This window comes from Brienomyrus brachyistius, chromosome 9 (genome assembly GCF_023856365.1).
Source record: "Brienomyrus brachyistius isolate T26 chromosome 9, BBRACH_0.4, whole genome shotgun sequence".
Lineage (NCBI taxonomy): Eukaryota > Metazoa > Chordata > Actinopteri > Osteoglossiformes > Mormyridae > Brienomyrus > Brienomyrus brachyistius.
In genome coordinates this window covers 11,580,212-11,598,912 of record NC_064541.1, presented here as the reverse complement: position 1 = coordinate 11,598,912, position 18,701 = coordinate 11,580,212, and the positions used below count along the sequence as shown (strand labels likewise).

General features: G+C 41.8%; 2 protein-coding genes across 6 annotated transcripts; one reads left to right on the top strand and one right to left on the bottom strand.

Moving 5' to 3' along the window:
- The first annotated feature begins 713 nt into the window (after nucleotides 1-713).
- rpl30 (ribosomal protein L30) lies at nucleotides 714-2,771 on the top strand. The gene is made up of 5 exons (XM_049025985.1): nucleotides 714-795; nucleotides 912-960; nucleotides 1,439-1,584; nucleotides 2,094-2,224; nucleotides 2,623-2,771. Exons 2-5 carry the CDS (start codon nucleotides 940-942, stop codon nucleotides 2,673-2,675), a joined length of 351 nt encoding a protein of 116 aa, XP_048881942.1. The 5' UTR covers nucleotides 714-795; nucleotides 912-939; the 3' UTR covers nucleotides 2,676-2,771.
- A 479-nt stretch (nucleotides 2,772-3,250) lies between these two features.
- LOC125749086 (matrilin-2-like) lies at nucleotides 3,251-17,373 on the bottom strand. 5 transcript variants are annotated; one of them, XM_049025970.1, is made up of 15 exons: nucleotides 16,517-17,373; nucleotides 15,145-15,280; nucleotides 14,366-14,938; nucleotides 13,279-13,401; nucleotides 11,180-11,302; nucleotides 9,211-9,333; nucleotides 8,936-9,058; nucleotides 8,604-8,726; nucleotides 8,265-8,387; nucleotides 7,871-7,993; nucleotides 7,600-7,722; nucleotides 5,493-5,897; nucleotides 5,239-5,391; nucleotides 3,873-3,972; nucleotides 3,251-3,399 (listed from the first exon to the last, which is right to left on the bottom strand). In XM_049025970.1, exons 1-15 carry the CDS (start codon nucleotides 16,670-16,672, stop codon nucleotides 3,342-3,344), a joined length of 2,565 nt encoding a protein of 854 aa, XP_048881927.1. In that variant the 5' UTR covers nucleotides 16,673-17,373; the 3' UTR covers nucleotides 3,251-3,341. The 5 variants fall into 5 exon arrangements, with proteins under 5 accessions (XP_048881927.1, XP_048881928.1, XP_048881930.1 ...); XM_049025971.1 differs by having other exon boundaries at nucleotides 3,873-3,969; XM_049025973.1 differs by lacking the exon at nucleotides 7,871-7,993.
- Nucleotides 17,374-18,701: the final 1,328 nt, after the last annotated feature.

Below are 18,701 nucleotides of genomic sequence, written 5' to 3'. Positions count from 1 at the left end.
GAATTTGACCCCCCCAGTAGAACTGTCACTTTCAATTTGAAGAATTGCGGGACACTACTATTTTTTTAAATAGTAATTATTAACATGGGCGGGGCGTCAGTCAAACTTCTATTTTGACAGAGCGCCTTCTAGAGCTGGTATGTTTGCCCCGCCAACACACACAAACAACTTTGATTAGGTCACTAGATATGATGCATTCAAGACCAAGTATTTGTGCAATACATTTCAAAGTCGTGTAATTTGTTTGAAAAGAAAGCTTTCGATTTTCCAGCGCAACGTCCTTGTTTCCTCTATGGTGTTGTTTTAATGTGGTTGACTTGAAATTGTCATTAGGCAGGTTACACGTACAAACCACAAAAGAGGGCCGTACTTCTCCATTGTCAATAATGGAAGTAAACCAGTATTCCAGAGCGTCATATTTTCTGTTTTTGTTCGCTTTAGGTATTGCTTTACAACACATTTTCTTTTAACGATACTAAAAAAGCTAGAAATGTCTCCATCCTCCAAGTATGCAAGCATTAACTGAGTAACTTACATACCGTAATATTTCGCTATAAAACATTTACAAATGACATTTTAATGTTGTATATAAATTATACAATGGAAATTTTATTTTACTACAACAACAAATTGCTAAATCCATTATGGTGTATAAACCATCCAGTCTAAAAAACATCCTCCAAAATGTCGAGTTACGTCATTGTTCTTTTTCTCGCGAGAATAATTTTAGGGGGCAACTGCAAAGCATGCTGGGAGCTTCCTTCTTTCTCCCGGACGTGTTACCGTTGTAGGCTGGTGCGTGGCGGTCCGTCTTTAATAGTCAATTTTTCTCGTATATGTTGCTATTTTCTGTCCGGGATTCGTATGTGACGCTACATAAGGTTCTCATTTTTGTTTCTTATTTGCTTTAGGTGGGCCGCAAGGTACCGAACCGCAAAAATGGTGGCCGCGAAGAAAACGGTGAGTCGGATGATGGGAGCCGGGCTAAGCGGCTGTGCTTCACGTGGAGGTCTCGTCGTCGGTCTTAGGCCTTAAGCTTATATTTTGTTTGCTTTTCTGTGAGCTTTTTCGCGTTAAGACACGTCGTATATGCATTCGTTTCTATTAACATGAACCGCACCGCATTTTGTCTGTTTAGTGTTAGCAGTTTCAGACACATGTAAGCACCATGCGGCGCGGTGGTGCTAACTTCGTTTCAGACATACGCTGGTCAGTCATGTCAAAGGGTTACTAACTATATAAGTATGCAAATACATGGTATGCTGTATATGCAAACGTCATAGTTGAACTGATCAAGGTCAGCGACAGTTTTATTTTCCCTGAAATAATGTTGTAATGGATTAATTATAGCTTCCACTCACTCTTTCGTTGTAATTTCGCTTTTGGACAGTCAGTTGTGACGTTTATATATAAATACATTTTAAATCATTGTACACAGAAAAAGTCTTTGGAATCCATCAACTCCCGGCTCCAGCTGGTGATGAAGAGCGGTAAATACGTGCTGGGGTACAAGCAGACGCTGAAGATGATCCGCCAGGGAAAGGCCAAGCTGGTCATCCTGGGCAACAACTGCCCGGCCCTGAGGTAAGCACCCAGAGCTGTCACCGAGCCTTTGTAGGTACTGAACAAACTCGAGTTGCTTTAGGATTTTCCCCCAATTATGAGCAGTTAGATTTTGCCTGTTTACCATAGCATGGTGATTCAAGACCCAGTTTATAATTAACTCATATTTGCCCACCAAAATCAGCTTTATAAATTTGTTCATTATCCCATATAAAATGTAAATATTCATACATCTATGAAGCAGGAATTATTGAATTTAACATTCCTCTTGTGACATTAAAAATCTTCTCAGCATTGTATCACATAAAAATGCAGAATGAAGATTAAGGACAGGCAAGACCACTGATAAATGTCTGTAAAACTGCAAGATCAGAGATCAAACCCAGGTTGTCACTAATGACTGACTGACCATTTTGTAAGAAGCTTGTTCTGTACACACCGAGATGAGATGAGCTTAGCAGGCCGTGCAGGTTGTACCTGTGCTTACTGTACAGCTCGTTTTCCTTCAACCAAAATTTTCCTGTCTCTAGGAAATCTGAGATTGAGTACTATGCCATGTTGGCCAAGACCGGTGTCCACCATTACAGCGGAAATAACATCGAACTTGGTACAGCCTGTGGTAAATACTACAGAGTGTGTACCTTGGCCATCATTGACCCCGGTAAGTTTCTCTGTGGTCCTGCAGTAATAGCTGTGTGTTTTTGTGATATACCCAGCATCTTAATCATTTAATCACTGTACAAGACTTTATGTTGCTAATGTTAATCCACTGTTCTCTTCACAATGCATCTTAACGTCAGTCTTGGCTTTCCTATATTTCTAATCTCAGCGAATTATTCTCGCCTGTTCGATCTATCCATGGTCTGATCAGGGCTAGACATTCGCCAGATTAACGCCTGTCTGAGAACTCGCAGATCTGACCTTATGTCTTTTCTGTTCTCTTCCCTGCCCTGCTGGTTACATTCAAGACCGAGCTGCTCCTCTTAAGGCCCGTCTCAGGGGGCCTCCACACCAGTAGCCACTGTAGAGCTAACGTGCTGCTTTCTTGTTTTTCTACAGGTGATTCTGACATTATCAGAAGCATGCCAGAGCAGCACCAGGGCGAGAAGTAATTTTGCTTACCCAAAGGTGTTATAAGTAAACCCGGTGAAATACATTTGTCTCCTGTCTTCAGTCCCACAGCTTTATATTAAATAATATGAAATTTTTGTGGTTTGCATTGAATCACTGATCGGGTGAGACCGCACATACGAGATAAAGATGTTTAAGACCCTAAAGGGGTTTAAAAAGGACATTTAACCCATATGTGACATAGCAGGGGGCAGCTACTTCAGTGCCTCTTTAACTAGAGTATCATCTTATGCAGAATTGGCCAATTTTTTAGTTGTGTTGTTGCAAAATGGGTCAAATAATTGTGGAGCTGAAATGTTAGTCACATGTCGTTAGGTGGTTAAGTCTTATCCTTCAGGGCTTTTATGCCAGTATAAAAGTGCAAGTCAGCTGGGTCTTGCTGCCAGTCAAACCTGGGTTACTTTATACCAAAACCACTTACTGGGTAACACTGGGTATTAGTGCAAGCTACAATTTCTTTGTTTTTTTTGGAGGTGGAGTGAGGTCATAAAATAAATACAAAGGTTCACTGTAAATATCCCCACATCAAAAATGATTGGTTCAGAATAATTTTTAGCATTTTAATTAGTTCACGATAGACATTTGATGCATTCTTCTTTGAAAGACTGCTTTGAGTTTCTCCCTCCAAGATGCCATGATAGAGTTGTTCAGTTGTCTCCCAAGTCATTCTCCAAAGTGTCCAGCCTCTTAGTCAAAAGTTCTAGTGCTTCGGGATTAAGGATAAAATGGGTCAAAATGTCATTTGTAGCTTTTTAAAGTGCTATGACTGATCCCAGATTCAATTAGTCAGTACATGTTTATAAAACCATTGGGGCATAATGTACCTTGTGTGTGTTATGACTCCCACAATGTCCATTCACCTGAAGTGTAGCACCACCATGCAGGTTATAACCCCCCCTCCCCCCCACAGCTTTGTACTCGGCAATAAAGATATTTCCCTTGAGCAATTTGGAGATGCTCATATTAATGAACTTGACCAACTTCAAAACAATTGGTTGGAATCAGACCAAGATCCCATAAAGCTTGCAAATTTTAAAATGCGCAGAGGAATTTTTTTATTCCATGTGAAATGTGATGCCAAAATGCAAAAGGATGGTACTCCAAAGGCAGAGATGAGGAGTCTTGTATAAAGTTGGCTGTCTGCCTGTGTACCCATACCACTGTTGTAAAGGATATGTTTCAGATTCAGCCTGTTCAGTTGTTCTGCAGCCTGATTCCGGAAGGATATCATGTTCTCACATCTGCACAGATCTTCGATAGGAGGCTTTGGGACAGCTACTGGAAAAAGCGTCATCGAGAGAAACAAGTTTTAGCTGTCTTTGTTAGGGCGGTAGACTAAACTGCTATTAACATTATGAAGCACATTCATGGGGTACGTGAAGGCTACAGTCTGTTTAGTTTTTCAGCTCTTACTTGACCAGACAGCCAGGTTGCCTGCTTGACATTCATAGTTTAAAACCCAGCTATAATGCAAAGCATGAAATGGTATTGGACCCTTGCAGGATCAAATCAGGGCTCAGTGGCCCAGGTCTTCTGGGTCACTGGGAATTTCAAGAGCAGCCAACAGAGGGCAGACAAGACCCACTCAAGCCTCATTTGGCCACAAGTCCTACAGAATGTCTGTTACCAGATGACCAATGGAACCTAACAAGGCACCATACGTTAGCCCACAAAATGGCTCCAGCAGCATCCTGAAGATTTAAAGACTCTCCGCAATAAAGAATAGGTCTGGTTCAGGAATTATCATCCCATATGGTGAAGTACTTGAGCAGATACTTTTACACGTTTGAATAGTTTAGCTGAAAAGCCAGCTGAGAAATGTCTCATTTTTCCAAAGCATGCATTAATTTCAGTTTGACAAATTATTCACTGTAAATACATTAATTTCATTTTAGTTTTTAGAACTACAATGTTCTGCCTGTATTCTATCAGTATGATACTTTAAAGAAGAGAAGCCTTTAGAGTTTTGAATGTTAGGTATTTTGATGGAAGCAAGGTGCTAAAATTACTGAAGCTGAAGTGATCGTGCACCAGTGGTCATCTGAATAGTGAAAGCATGTGGATTTGGGGGTTAAATTTGCTTGGGGAACCACAGGTCAGGTCATGTTGTGGAGCATGCACTGGTGATGAAACACCTCGGGATCCTAGTTGATGACCCCCCCCACCCCCCAGGCTGACTCTCGGTCCAGACCCACCCTACAGGAAATGACCATCGTTGTCTGCTGTAGCAAGATGTTATGTGGGCGTCCCCTTGGCCCGTTCCAGCTGCTCTGGTCCTCAGCAATGAGGATCCTACAAGCCGGATCACCCTCAGAAAAACTCGTTACATGGCCGTAATGCCATAACTGATGCTTCCACAAAATGCAGCTAATGTGCCTCATTCAGGAATCCCTGAGTAACCACTCATTTGACTGTCAAACCAGGTAAGAGATAATAAACCGTTAAATAAACCATTTGAGCCCTAACAACTTTGAAACAAAATAACGGCATAATATAAGCCCTCACACATCGTTTCAGATCAAAACTATGACTGTAGTTTCTCACCTTCACATATATGTGACTTGAGTTTATTTGTGATTTCATCCATGCGGCTGAAGTCTTTAGCGTAGAGCAAGTGCTTCTCATCTGGCTCGGAAGCTATTTCTCGGAGTTCGTCCTCGATGGCCTTCCCCACTCCAACCGCATACATGACGATGCCTGCAGGAAAGCTGGGGTGAGACTCCCCCCATTCAGCACTCGCTTCCCCCCCTCCCGCCCTGCCAAACATAACAGCATGGCCAGAAAAGTGAGCACTTTACCAGATTCCTGTGCCTTGGCAGCCCACTTGGAGACGTCGTCCTGGGACCGGCCATCTGTGAACACAATGCTGACGCGGTGGACACTGGGCCGGGCTCCCCTCTCTGGGGAGAAGCTGACCTCAAACATGTGCCGTAGGGCAGAGCCTGTCATTGAGCCCCGGGCCATGTACTGCATGCGGGAGACTGCCTGCTTGATGGCTGGGGCAGAGGAAAACTGGCCCAGAGAGAACTCCGTGCGCACCTTGGTGGAGTACTGCAGGAGTCCCACTTGCGTGTGCCCGCGGGACACATTCAGCGAGTCCACGATGCTGTTCACAAACTGCTTCACCAGCTGAAAGTTGGCCAGTCCCAGGCTCTTGGAGCCATCGATTACAAACACTAAGTCCATCTTTCCACACTCGGGCCCTGTCATAGAATCGGAGTCAGTGAGTCAAAACTAGAGTCATGGTTACAGACTCATAAAAACAACACAGCGAAAGCATTGAAGGTCTGCAAGTCTTTATGAATGTACATGACTGCGTGTACAAATTCAAGGGCAATTTTTATACAAGTGAAAGTACACGAGCTTACAAGGCTTTAGCTTCAGTTTGTTACACCTACAGGGTTGCCAGCTCATGCATGTGGCATGACACACTTTCAGACTTATGCTAATGCAAGAAATCTTACGGCAAATCTATCCCATTTCATTATAACCCTAAAATTAGGTTCATCAAAAGAGTTGGAAGTTAGCACACCCTACAAACAATGTAAAAAAAAACTGTTACCTACAAGTAAATGCGTATGAATATCTGTGCTGGCTTGCCTCAAATAGAAAACCTCACTGCAGCCAGCTGACTAGAGTTGGCAACCCTGTACTTAGGAACTGAAGAAGGGTTGAAATTAAGCCACCTTGTCTTTTGAAATGCGATAGGTGGAAGGCAGCACATTACATCCATTTATGGTTCAACCCCACCAGCAAAAGCACAGCTGCCTATTCAGTGTCTCTCCTAGAACACCACAATCTGCAATGGAGGCTAATTATGATTGTTTTCCAAATTCAGCAGACACCGGTGGCTGCTCAAATATTCCAACCATCAATCTTCCATAAATCCTTAATCAAGCAGAATTTGGGAGGGCAAGTTAGGAGAGACCTGGGACGGGACACCAGTTCATCACTGGACACACTCGCAGTCACACTACGGCCGATATAAAGACCAAAAATGAACAATTATTTGACTGGAATTTGGAGAGAAACGAGGGCAAATTGAATTACTTAAGGATGCAAGAACAAAAAACACAAATCAAGACAAAAGCATCACCAAGCAACTAACTGTAAAAGTCACGGCAGCTAAACTACAGGCTGTTAGCATCAAGGTGTCCCTAACAGGACATTGTCTGTACACTGCAAAGGTGGTTTTCTCCAGCCTCGTCATTAGATCGGCTGAACAGGACAAATGTTAATATAGAACAATTTAGATCCAGTTTAATACACAACATCTAATAGCCTTTAGGGGAAAATAGAAACAGCCTGCTATCCACACACTGCCAGTGCAAAGCAGCATTTTATTTTTTATTAACCACGGTCAGGACCTCCCTGACATGGGTGAGAAGCTGCGCACAGGGGCAGTTAAGCAGGCCTACCTCTGCTAACCTGGGCTGGGCAATCTCCCCTTAATCTAGATACGAAACGGACTGGTGCCATTTGGCCAGGGGCACACATGCAGTATTACGCAACTGGCGTTTCACGCGCTGCCATTTGCAACGCAGCATTTTATTTTCATTAGTAGGGGTCCTGACCGTCCTGACGTGGGACTGAAGCTGTACCCAGCGACAGCCAAGCACTGCTGATGATTTACTATTCGTGTGTTAAATGATTGGACCATAAAAGTGCAAACCAGGTATGTAAAAAGTAGTCTAAGTATGCTAAAAGCATGTTATATTCTGAAGTGATAAATGTAGATTTATTTTTGAGATTTCAATTGCTAATCAAGTACTAATACTAAGAACTGATATAATATTACCCTGACGTAATGCAGCACTATAAAAAGTTATATTAAAGCTGAAGGCTGAACGACTTCTACCTTTGTGCCATTCTGGAAATTAGCTTCTTTAGAATACAGACACTTACTTTCACAGGTTTTCCCATCAGCGTTAAGTGTGTATCCTGTATAACACCGACACTCATAGGAGCCATCCGTGTTCACGCACTCATGTGCGCATCCATGGTGACCCAAAGCACACAGGTCAATTTCTGCCAGGGCAAAAGGTCACAGGGGTCAGGAAGCTGGGTACCTATATTAGAATCATAATTATACTGCCTGCTTTTACACCTATACATTTGAATTTATAAAGTAAACACACACTGTTTTCTGAGATAAAAGTTATAAAGAACAACCTACTTCTGCAGGTTTTTCCATCAGGATTGAGTGTGTATCCCTTATGACACTGACACACAAAGGAGTCTTCAGTGTTCACACACTTGTGTTCGCATCCATGGTGACCCAAATTACACAGGTCAATTCCTGCAGGAGTCAATTTGTTTGAGAGTTAGGTAATGCCACTATGCTATCAGCTGGATTACCAGTTTTTAAAATGATCTATTTCAACAGCAGGACAGCCAGTGATTATAACCAAATGTCACATTATGATTTACACCACTACTGAGAAAGGGCAACGGGACTGGCACCTGTACTTGAATCATAATTATACCAGCTGCTTTTACACCTATACATTTGAATTTATAAAGTAAACACACATTGTTTTCTGAGATAAAAGTTATAAAGAACAACCTACTTCTGCAGGTTTTTCCATCAGGATTGAGTGTGTATCCTTTATGACACTGACATACAAAGGAGTCTCCGGTGTTCACACACTTGTGTTCGCATCCATGGTGACCCAAAGCACACAGGGCAATTTCTACAGCGAGCAGCATTAGGAAAGAGTACAGAGGAAGTTTTAAAGGCATAACGGATTTGTGAGGAAAATATAGTGCACACTAGTGTGTAGTTGAAGTCTACCAACAAAAGATTACTGGTGATACATTGATATGCCAAATGTTACTGAAAAAAAAATTATATTTGTAATCTGGCATCAAAGTGTTAACTTGCTGAACAAGCTGGAATGTCAACTTACTTCTGCAGGTTTTTTCATCAAGGTTGAGCTTGTATCCCTTATGACACCGACACTCATATGAGTCTTCAATGTTCACACACTTGTGTTCGCATCCATGGATACCCGAAACACACAGGTCAATTCCTGCAGGAGTCAGGGGTAATTAGGGCTATGAGTAATTGGGCAAAGTGGCAGCAGTAGATCCATGACATATATATTGTTTTAAATAATATTTTATTATTTAAAAAGGAGTCTGGAGGTTTTAAAGCTACGCATCTCATTTTACAAAGCAAACAATATATACTCTACAAAGGCACAAATCATAGCAATACTGCAAATGGGGTAAGACATACTTCTGCACGTTTTTCCATCAGGGTTGAGTGTGTATCCCTTATGACACTGACACTCATAGGAGTCTCCGGTGTTCACACACTTGTGTTCACATCCATGGTGACCCAAAGCACACAGGTCAATTCCTGCAGAAGTCAAAGGTCAATCAGCATTGCATGCATCAGCTAGATAACAAATGTAAACATTACGTCAGTTTACAATTACAGCATTGTATTGGCTGAAAAACAATGTTGTATAAAGGCATTAATTTATAAAACTACAGGCAAAGATGACTTACTTTTACAAGTTTTTCCATCAGGTTTAAGGGTATAGCCCTCCTGACACTGACACAGAAAGGAGTCTTCGGTGTTAACACACTTGTGTTCACATCCATGGGTACCCAAAGTACAAAAGTCCACTTCTGCAGAAAATAAAGATAAGTGCCAGGACATCGACAGTGTCATTCAGACTCTAAACAAAAAACTTCTCAAAACACAGGTCAGAATAATTGCCATTCCTGCATTTAATACATTGAGCACCTCTTTGCCATGTTCACAGCGCTGATTCTCCACTAGGATGTATGGGAGAACACATTTAAATAGATCTGAGATCATTCTGTCATACGAAATCTGTCCAGATCTCCACATCACTCTCCTCTACAGCTCAGCTCAGTTTTTAATGAGGTTAATGTCAATGGAATGGATGCAAGTTTGATTGGAACCATTTCCCCAGCAAGACTTCTGGAAGAAAAACAGCTTTACAACATAACAGATCCTAACACTTCACACCGCACATTAGCTTCTTCTCTTCATGACCTTGGCTTATTTAACACCATACCCAATACCCAACTTGTGAGTAAAAGGACAGTGGAGATGTACACAAAAAAATCGCTATTAATAGCAGACGAATAAACACTGTACTCTGTGTGCTAAAGATAGAGGCGGAAGCCATGGACCCATACAGATCCACGCTATAATCCACAGAGGATTTGCGGATGGTATTTAATACTCCTTTCATTCATGAGTTTAGTAAGTTGCAGATAATGAGCTACATCACTGCACTAAGCTTGTATAAAAACCACCAAACAAAACCTACAGCTGGACATTTATGCGGGTGCTGGAAGAGTATAGTTAAGGGTAATTTGTGATACCCAACAAGAAGAAAAATGATGCAACTCAAGCTGCCTTTTTTCCTGCAAGTGAACCCCCCGGGTGGAATTACTTAGCAGTGATTGTGGCCAGTGGGCTTCTGAACAGACTCGTCAACCCTGACACTTTTTCTTAATGACTTTAGAAGCATTTGCCCTACTGGGACTTGTCTGAGTCTTCCAGGTGAGCGTGGGCTCACAGCGCATTGTGTAATAACAGCGCGTTATGCAATAAATGGATGCGAACACAAGAGTGTGAACATAATAAAGGCATCCATTTTTGGTTATTACATAATGCACAGTAGTAAATTTGTCATTAAGAAGCGAAATTCTCACATTTTGTAATAATCACCGCAATTTGCAATAATTTATTACAAAATGCCAGGAAATTTATTACATGTTGCATTATAACCATTACAAAATACAACAAATTATTGCAAAAGGCAGGTGCTATTACATAATGAACTGAAAATTTGTTACATTTTGTTGAGTTATTACATAATACGGTATTATTACATAATGCTGTATTATTACATAATGCATTGTCACACGGCTCAAAGAAGCAGGGAGCTTCCAGGACCACAGTCATGCTGGGTTGCTGTGCCTGACCACATGGATGCACTGCTATAGGCGGCTTTTAGATTTCAAAAACGAACAGAATTAATGCACTAACAGGAAAGAATCACATCGGACTGAGAAGTCAGGTGAGGGAGGTGATCATTCTATCAGGAATAAATTAACGATTCCCCAGTTCAAGATCACACACTAGCCCATGGGTTAATGGCCTCACCATTAACTCACACTCCAGAAATCTTCAGAACAAGCATAGCCGACCTCGCTGATATTCTTTATCTAAGCAAGGACACTCAAATACATAACGTAAGGGAAAAGTCCACAGAGGGTTCATTTTATTGGATCATACTGAAATGTGGTTTGTTCCTGTTTGGGCTGGAGCTCTTAAAGGATGCCAAATGAACACGGAAAGATATCGTGTGACATCTGGAATTTTATAGGAAAAGAGGATTTAAGCCGGACTCTTCTGCCCTCCGCTAGTTACCGAACAGCGTTTCACACGCCGGCAGTCAGAGGAACATGCTTCGGCTTGATGGCTCTTACTCACCTCTGCAGGTTTTGCCATCAGCATTGAGTACGAAACCCTTTTTACATCTACAGACGTAGGAGTCAGGAGTGCTGACGCAGTCATGCTCACAGCCGTGGTTCCTCTGGTCACAGTGATCTATAACTGAAACCAAAAGACAAACTTAATGGCAACACATTATGAGCTATTAAATGAAATTTAAATCTATTATTAAAATAGACGGCACTTTATCATCTAAACTGATGTTTTCTCTCATCTGGCTGCCTTTATCCAACCAGCCCACTTCCTCATAAGACTCACACAATCCCTTCCGCCTGCTTGTCTTCCTACAGTTTCGTGCAGTTGCCATTTCTCCTTCATTTTTCAACCTAAGTTCCCTTCCAGGGCCACAGAGGCAATAACTGCATCACAGCTCCACCCACAAGCTAGTGCATGGTCCCGTGGAACCGGACAGAACAGGGCGAGATATCAGGAGGCGTCTGATGGGGGGAGCACTGCACTCCAGAGGAGGCCCCTGGTGATGACAGCCAGACTCCCTTAACAGCCCCAAGAAGAAGCCCTGTCTGTTGGAGATGGATATCCTCCACCAATCGCTGTTCCCGCTACTTCTGGCACAGCGTATAGACAAAACATCTGACGTCTAGGACATGGAGAGAAAATTCTTGAAATACAAAAGGCAATTACAAAATCATATCCCTTTGGCTAAAACAAACCAAAAATCCGCCTCTCTAGACTCACCCAACTTCCATGACCACTTGCCCAGTAAGCCTTCCTATCACAGGATATCCTCCAAATTAGAGGCTGGCCCATCATAGGGCACTCAGTATCCCCACTCAGAATGCGAGAGGAAGGCGGTAAGAGTGTATACACACACTGCACACAGACAGCCAGAAGCCAGAACTGATTTTACCACTCTGGAGATGAGAGATTAAACTGCTACCTTCTGATCTCCCATACCGCCCTAGAAGCAACCTTCAAAATCAATACGTAGCCAATATATGAAGCTTAACCAATATATGAATGCCAGTAAATTTGTTAGCACATCATAGCTTTGAACTCTAATGAATCTCAGTATAAATGCAGTTTCATGCTTCCCAGTCGCCCAGAGGAGGATGGGGTCCCCTTCCGAGTCTAGGTTCCTCTCAAGGTTTCTTCCTGCTAGAGGGAGTTTTTCCTTGCCACTGTCGCCTCAGGCTTGCTTGGTGGGGCTCTGGCCGGTTAAATGTAAAGTGCTTTGTGACAATGACTGATACGCTATATAAATAAAATTGAATTGAATTGAATTGGGCTTGTCTACCAATCTGGCTCCGATGGCAGTACATGTACCACGCTTTACTGTACCCATCTGACAGACCACTTTAGAGGAACCTTGATCCTTCCTACCAGTCCTTTAGGATGGTTTATAATTCCTGTCCTTCTCACCTCTTCCTACTCCCACACTACCGGGCAGCTGGTGAAGTTATGGGAAAACCATTCCACAGGAAATCTCCCAACCATATGCTAAAAGCAGCTCCAATGCCAGAGGTGTGTCATACGTGGGTGATCAGTTTGTGGGTGACACAGATATCGAGCCACAGCAACGACAATGAGGGAAGCTTTCAGGGGAACCTCAGGAGTCACCGCATTATCCTCCGGAGTTACACTGGCTCCAGTCTCAGTGCTACATTTTCTATGCCTGGTAACTCCAGGTTCCATTATCAAGCACCAATATACAGACTCATCCTGAACCTACACTATCGTACATTTGTTGATAATTTTTTCAGCTTCGTAAATGAAATGACTTCTGTGATCCAGCTTCATAAAGGAACTTTAGCATAGCATTAGCATAATCTGACCACAAAGCATCTAGCCTCTGCACCCAGCTAAAGTAACATGACCATTTCCAGGAGTCCCACTAACAGAGAGTCCCACCCGACCCCCACCCCCACCCCTCAAAGTCCAGCATTCCTCAGTCAGGTTTGTCTAAAGCAACTTTACAAACACTAAATTTCAATATAAGCTAAACAAAAACTGTTTAACCACAAATTGCAATTTATTCTCTGAAACAGAGCTATAGAATAACTAACAGCTCATTTCAACATGACAGTTTCAGCCATAAGTCCACAAGTCTGTTACCTCACCTTGGCAGGTTTTTCCGTCACTGTTCAGAACGTAGCCTTTCCTACACCTGCACATGTAGGAGGTGGGGGTACCGACACAGTGATGGTCACACCTGTGGTCCACCACAGAACACAGGCCAGCGCCTGACGAACAGCATGGTCAGTCACATGACACACAGATGAACCCTTAACTAATAGTCCCACTGCCATGCTATGGATATAAATTGCTAAAGCAGAACAGATACACCGCTGGCAGAAACCAGTTTTGCTCAAAATGCTGTAAAAGTACACAGGTGCACTAAGCGGTTTCAAAAAAGATTTCATGGGCTAGGAACAGACATCAACCGGATGGAAACTAGTCCCACTTTACTCCAAAAGAAAACATTCCTAGGGACATGCTGTGTGCAAAACCCATTACAAATAGGAAAAACAGTCATTGTACTCTGCTTTCTAGGGGCTTCTGTCACATCTTGTGCTTCAATGGCCAAGAAAGCAAAGTACACAACGCAGAAAGCTGAAAGCCCATACAATTATTTATGGGACAGATGAACAACGAATGAGTTTAGAATAATTTTTTTAAAACCCTGTAACAACAGATTATGCAATAACAAAATGTAGCAAATTTTCACTTCATTATGTAACAGCAACCGCATTTTGTAATTATCCATCGCATTATGTAACAGCTGCGATGGGCTGGCCCCCCGTCCTGGGTTGTTCCCTGCCTCGCGCCCGGACGAGGCCCCCCGCAACCCAGATGGACAAGCGGTTTGGAAAATGGATGGATTATGTAACAGACAGCTTGAATGCAATATGTAATAAATCTCCCTGCATTTGTAAATAACATATTGCGGTGGTTATAACTAAATTTGGGAGTTGTACTTTTTAATGATGAAAATGTAGTACTGTGCAGTATGTAATAAACAGCTAAATATGCACGTCTTCATTGACACTTTGGCGCATCATTACATAATACAATGTTATTCCACAATACGTTGTTAGAAACCCTGCATTCAGCGCAAAAGAAAAAAACTATCCTGGATTGAAGGCTTCATAATTATCATAATTAGTAAAAAGGGGAAAAGAAAAATAGGCAGAGATGTGGTCTCACCTCCACAGATCTTGGACTGGAAGACAGAGGTGAGCGTCTCAATCTGGCTGAAGTTGGCCACCAGGAAGACGTGCTCTGCATGAGGCTCGCTGCCGATGGCAAGCAGCGTACTCATGTCCACTCGCCCGACACCGATCGCGAAGATCTCAATACCAGCACTGCGTGCACTGGCAGCTACCTCATGCACCGTATCCTGGGGGCGCCCATCAGTGACCACCATGGCCATGCGGGGCACGTTTGTGTCTGGTGAGCGGGCCCCCTCAGCCTCGGAGAATGCCACATTCATGGTGAACTCGATCGCCAGACCTGTCATGGTGCCACTGGCCAGCTGGATCATATCGTCCACGGCCTTCTGCATGTCAGACTTTTTCTGGAAGTCCCGGAGGAAGAACTCATTCTGCACCACACTGCCGTACTGCAGTAGTCCTACACGGGTAGCTTCAGGACCCACATCCAGGAATTCCAGTATGTTCTTGATGAAGGCCTTGACCTTCTCGTAATCATGGGGCCGCACACTACGGGAACTGTCAATGATGAAGACAAAGTCCAGGGGCTTCCCTTTACATGGGCTTTCTGGAGGACAGAAGAACCAAATAAAATAAGCCCCTAATCCCAGCCATAAACACTTCAGACACCTGGGTCCACAAAGACCCAGCAGATGGGCTGCCATACATTGCTTTTCTGTTATTGCCAGCTTAATCTACAACAAATATTTGGACTTCAAACACATCGGACACCAAAGCAGCAAAGCAAGCATGACCTCTTTGTCGAGGACTTACCCAACAAAGTGGTGTCGTTCCCTTTCCCATTCACTGCAGGATGTGAATGGCGGGAATCAGGGTCCGTGACAGCTGGATGACCACACAGGAAGCAGAGTAGGCAAGTCAGCGTGACCCTCATTTTACCCAAGGTGTCCTGGGGCCAAAAAAAAGGACAAACATCTTACTAATCACCCCTTAGCTGTGGTAAGACATCTATGAGCACAGGCTTCTCTGGATCTAGGTAAATCACATGAAATGCATATTATTTGTATCCACACTCTGGCACAGTGCTGCACCTAAATGAGGAACCTCTCATACTGTCCATGTTATACATTCTTAGATGAGGCCTTCTTCACCCTGAAATTTTGACATAACCGCCACCATGAGTCAAGAATCCAGAGTATTTTCTAATGAAAGCAGAGCAATATTAGTGAAATAAATGAAGCAGATCTTTCAGAAAAGGCCATTGACTACTGAAGGGAAAAATAACTGAAAAGTATAATCTACATGTCAGATCTAGAATATCACCTAAGGTATTGCCTAGACTTTTGGGATTTACCACTCCAACCACATGGTTTCAAAACAATGGGTTTTCATCAAGATTACATTACACCTTGTAATACTGTACTAACTTTATTTTCACATGCAAAGATCTACTTCTACTAGTTAGAAGATGGATATTCCAGCTAAATGAGAATTACCATATAACGTTCTTAACAGTTTTCCATGAGTATGCATTGGGTGTATGAAAGTAAAGTAGCAGACCTGGGAGTTTGTCGAGTAGATTAACCGCCTTTCAACCAACGATTCAGATACGATTTTAAAACGATTAATGCCCATAGACGCAGTCACCGTTTCTTTTCATGGACGATTTAATCCCTATACAGCAGAGGGGCGACTAAAAGTGCAATAAAGATGCAGGCTTTAACGAGAAAGAGGTGTTTGACCAATGCATCCTAACATACATCGTAATAGCCATCCACAAACCAAGGGGGCATTTACCTCTTCAAACGCATATAGACCGCAACAAAGCATTTATTCCCCCCCAGTGTTACTAGACAGTATTTAGGAGTTAGGAGCCTATAAATCACTCCACAATTCTTTTCCAAACTTGAAAACTATAGGAGCGTACATGGTCTCCTGACACAAATAAGACATATTACAAGTGAAATGCAAACAAATGCAAAAACAAGACAGATGTATCAGTCGGTTAGGCAACACTGCACGGCCACTGTCCCCGCATGAAACGCCGAGGGCACGACTCGTCACGCCCAGACACAATGACAGGTGAACACTAAGCTACTGAAGTGCTCATTCACCATAATACCGCAGACAGAAAACACTACCTTGTGACTTGTCTTGCAAAAGTATAAAAAAAGAGTTAACTTACCTTAAAAAAGAACAGAAACCAGCGCCAGAACCAGTGATGCCTCCGCAGTGCACCTGGGACACAACCTGCCGGAGAATCGCACTGGGAAATAGGTTCAGCTGCACTTAACGCTTTTACCTCCCTTGCAGTGTGTCCGGCAGCCCCGGCGCCTCCCATTCCCTAATCGGGAGTCTTTTTCCGTTTTCTGCCTGTTTTATTTGGCTTATACAATACACGTACATGTAAACATTAGCTGGTTCATAAATAAATATATTCTAATGTCTTAATTTTGAATTATAGATTTTCTAAATCATTTACAAATGTTAAAGGCTTTCCAATATTCAGAAGATTTATGGTAAACTTGAAACGTAAAAAGAGATTTAATGAATTGTACTGGTGATAGTCAAGATGAAATAAAATCTCTTGCAGGAAGCAAATACAGTAGCTACACTCTTAATTGTCTTAAAAGTATTTGCGCTTTTCCATAGCGTCTTTTTCATTTTATAATAAACAATATCTACGAAGAGCACGCTAAATTTATGTGCCACTTAAACAGGACTTAGTACATGATCTGTCTGCTGTACGTAGTAGAATCAGAGGCACTGCCCTGACTAAATCTGTAAGAAACACACATTAAAATCAATAACCTCTGAAACGAAATTCTGTCCCTTATGAAGAATTCTGAATTTATAAATTGTCTAAAGAGGTCTTCGGAAATTGTGATTTTTTTCCATTTATATATCTTGTGTTTACTGGGAAAATATCAAATAAGTGTTTACATTCATAGAAATGTTTAATACATTAACGGTAAACATTTTCTATGTATTTATAATACAACCACAAGCAAATAAAAACTACATTTTTATGTAGTGGGTAATTAAATGAGAATTTTTAATTTTATTATTGCCTGATTATTTAATTAACTTTTATTTTTGCGCATGTAGCATACTTTAACAGAAAGCACCTTTTGTGGATGAAACTCAAAACTTTATTTTGAACCAAAACACAAAGCATCTCAGCTCTTACAACACAAAGGTATCTGCAGTGGAGGTATCTGACTGAACACTACATTGGGAAAAAGCCATTTGAAGTGGCCTACCTTCTGCCTTTTTAACCTCGGGTATTTTTCAAAGCTTGACCAGGACAGACAGAAGGTAGATGAATGGGATGGATGGATGTTCTTGAAGGTCAAAAAAAGTGATGAAACACACTTCAACTCATCCTCACTTAAATGTTCCAGTGGGATAAAGTGCTTACCTCCTATTTACTGGCTCTGGAGCCTTTGGTTTATGCCATGTACAAAGATCAGTATGCATGCATTTTCAATCAGTATTTATACAGCATAAAAGAATGTAACATAACAAACAGATTGTGTTTTCACCAGTGGTAACCGAGGACCAACGATTCAATAGCAACATTTGTAATATTGCAAGTGTGTGTGTGTGTATATATATACAGATTATATGATTAAACAGCTATTCTTTCAAGATATAAAGATACAAAAGTAGAATCTGTCACTGGCTCCAGCAGATACATTACAGTAAAAGGTATGCTTGCCTTACTGGTTCCTGCTTCAGACATAATCTCTTAGCATAGATGTCGATACCCAAACTTTTTAGCACTACAGTAATATGCACTTTAAGTGTGCATAATAGTAACCATCAGTATACTTTAGAATCCTACACGACAGAAAATATTAGACAATGATCTGGTTGATTAGTTACAGAAACATAATTCATTTGGATAAAGAATAGCTCCAAACATAGTGTTCATACTCCAGCTGAAAGCTTGGTCCATCATTTTTCCAGAAATACCGCCTACCAGTACTGAACCCAGAGGGACAGACGATCTGCATTATGTTGCAATAGCCTAGTATTTTTGAAAAAATGTTTTTGACTTTTATCTTATTTCTTGCATAGAAATTTACATTTAGAAATGAAGACATTTGACTGAAGAATGCAAACAATCAGCTCAAATATAAAAATTATTGTTATGGACAAGGACACATGCAGCAGTATTATTTATATTAGGGATGCATTGATACCATTTTCTTCAAGCCAAGTACGAGTACCGATGCTCGTTTTCTGGTACTCAGTCTATAGCAGTGGTTCAGACTTTTTAAACCACATACCGTCTCAGAAAGTCTTATATTCTCTGCTTACCACCATTACATTATGTTTTATCGTCAAGAACAATATACCGATAT

Coding starts and splice junctions, on each gene's coding strand:
- rpl30 (XM_049025985.1), top strand. CDS start 940: ATGGTGGCCGCGAAGAAAACG. Junction 961..1,438: donor TGGTGGCCGCGAAGAAAACG/GTGAGTCGGATG, acceptor CATTGTACACAG/AAAAAGTCTTTGGAATCCAT. Junction 1,585..2,093: donor AACAACTGCCCGGCCCTGAG/GTAAGCACCCAG, acceptor TCCTGTCTCTAG/GAAATCTGAGATTGAGTACT.
- LOC125749086 (XM_049025970.1), bottom strand. CDS start 16,672: ATGGGAGGCGCCGGGGCTGCCGGACACACTGCAAGGGAGGTAAAAGCG. Junction 7,994..8,264: donor TGATGGAAAAACCTGCAGAA/GTAGGTTGTTCT, acceptor TGACTCCTGCAG/GAATTGACCTGTGTAATTTG. Junction 3,973..5,238: donor CAAGTCACATATATGTGAAG/GTGAGAAACTAC, acceptor CGCTTTTTCCAG/TAGCTGTCCCAAAGCCTCCT.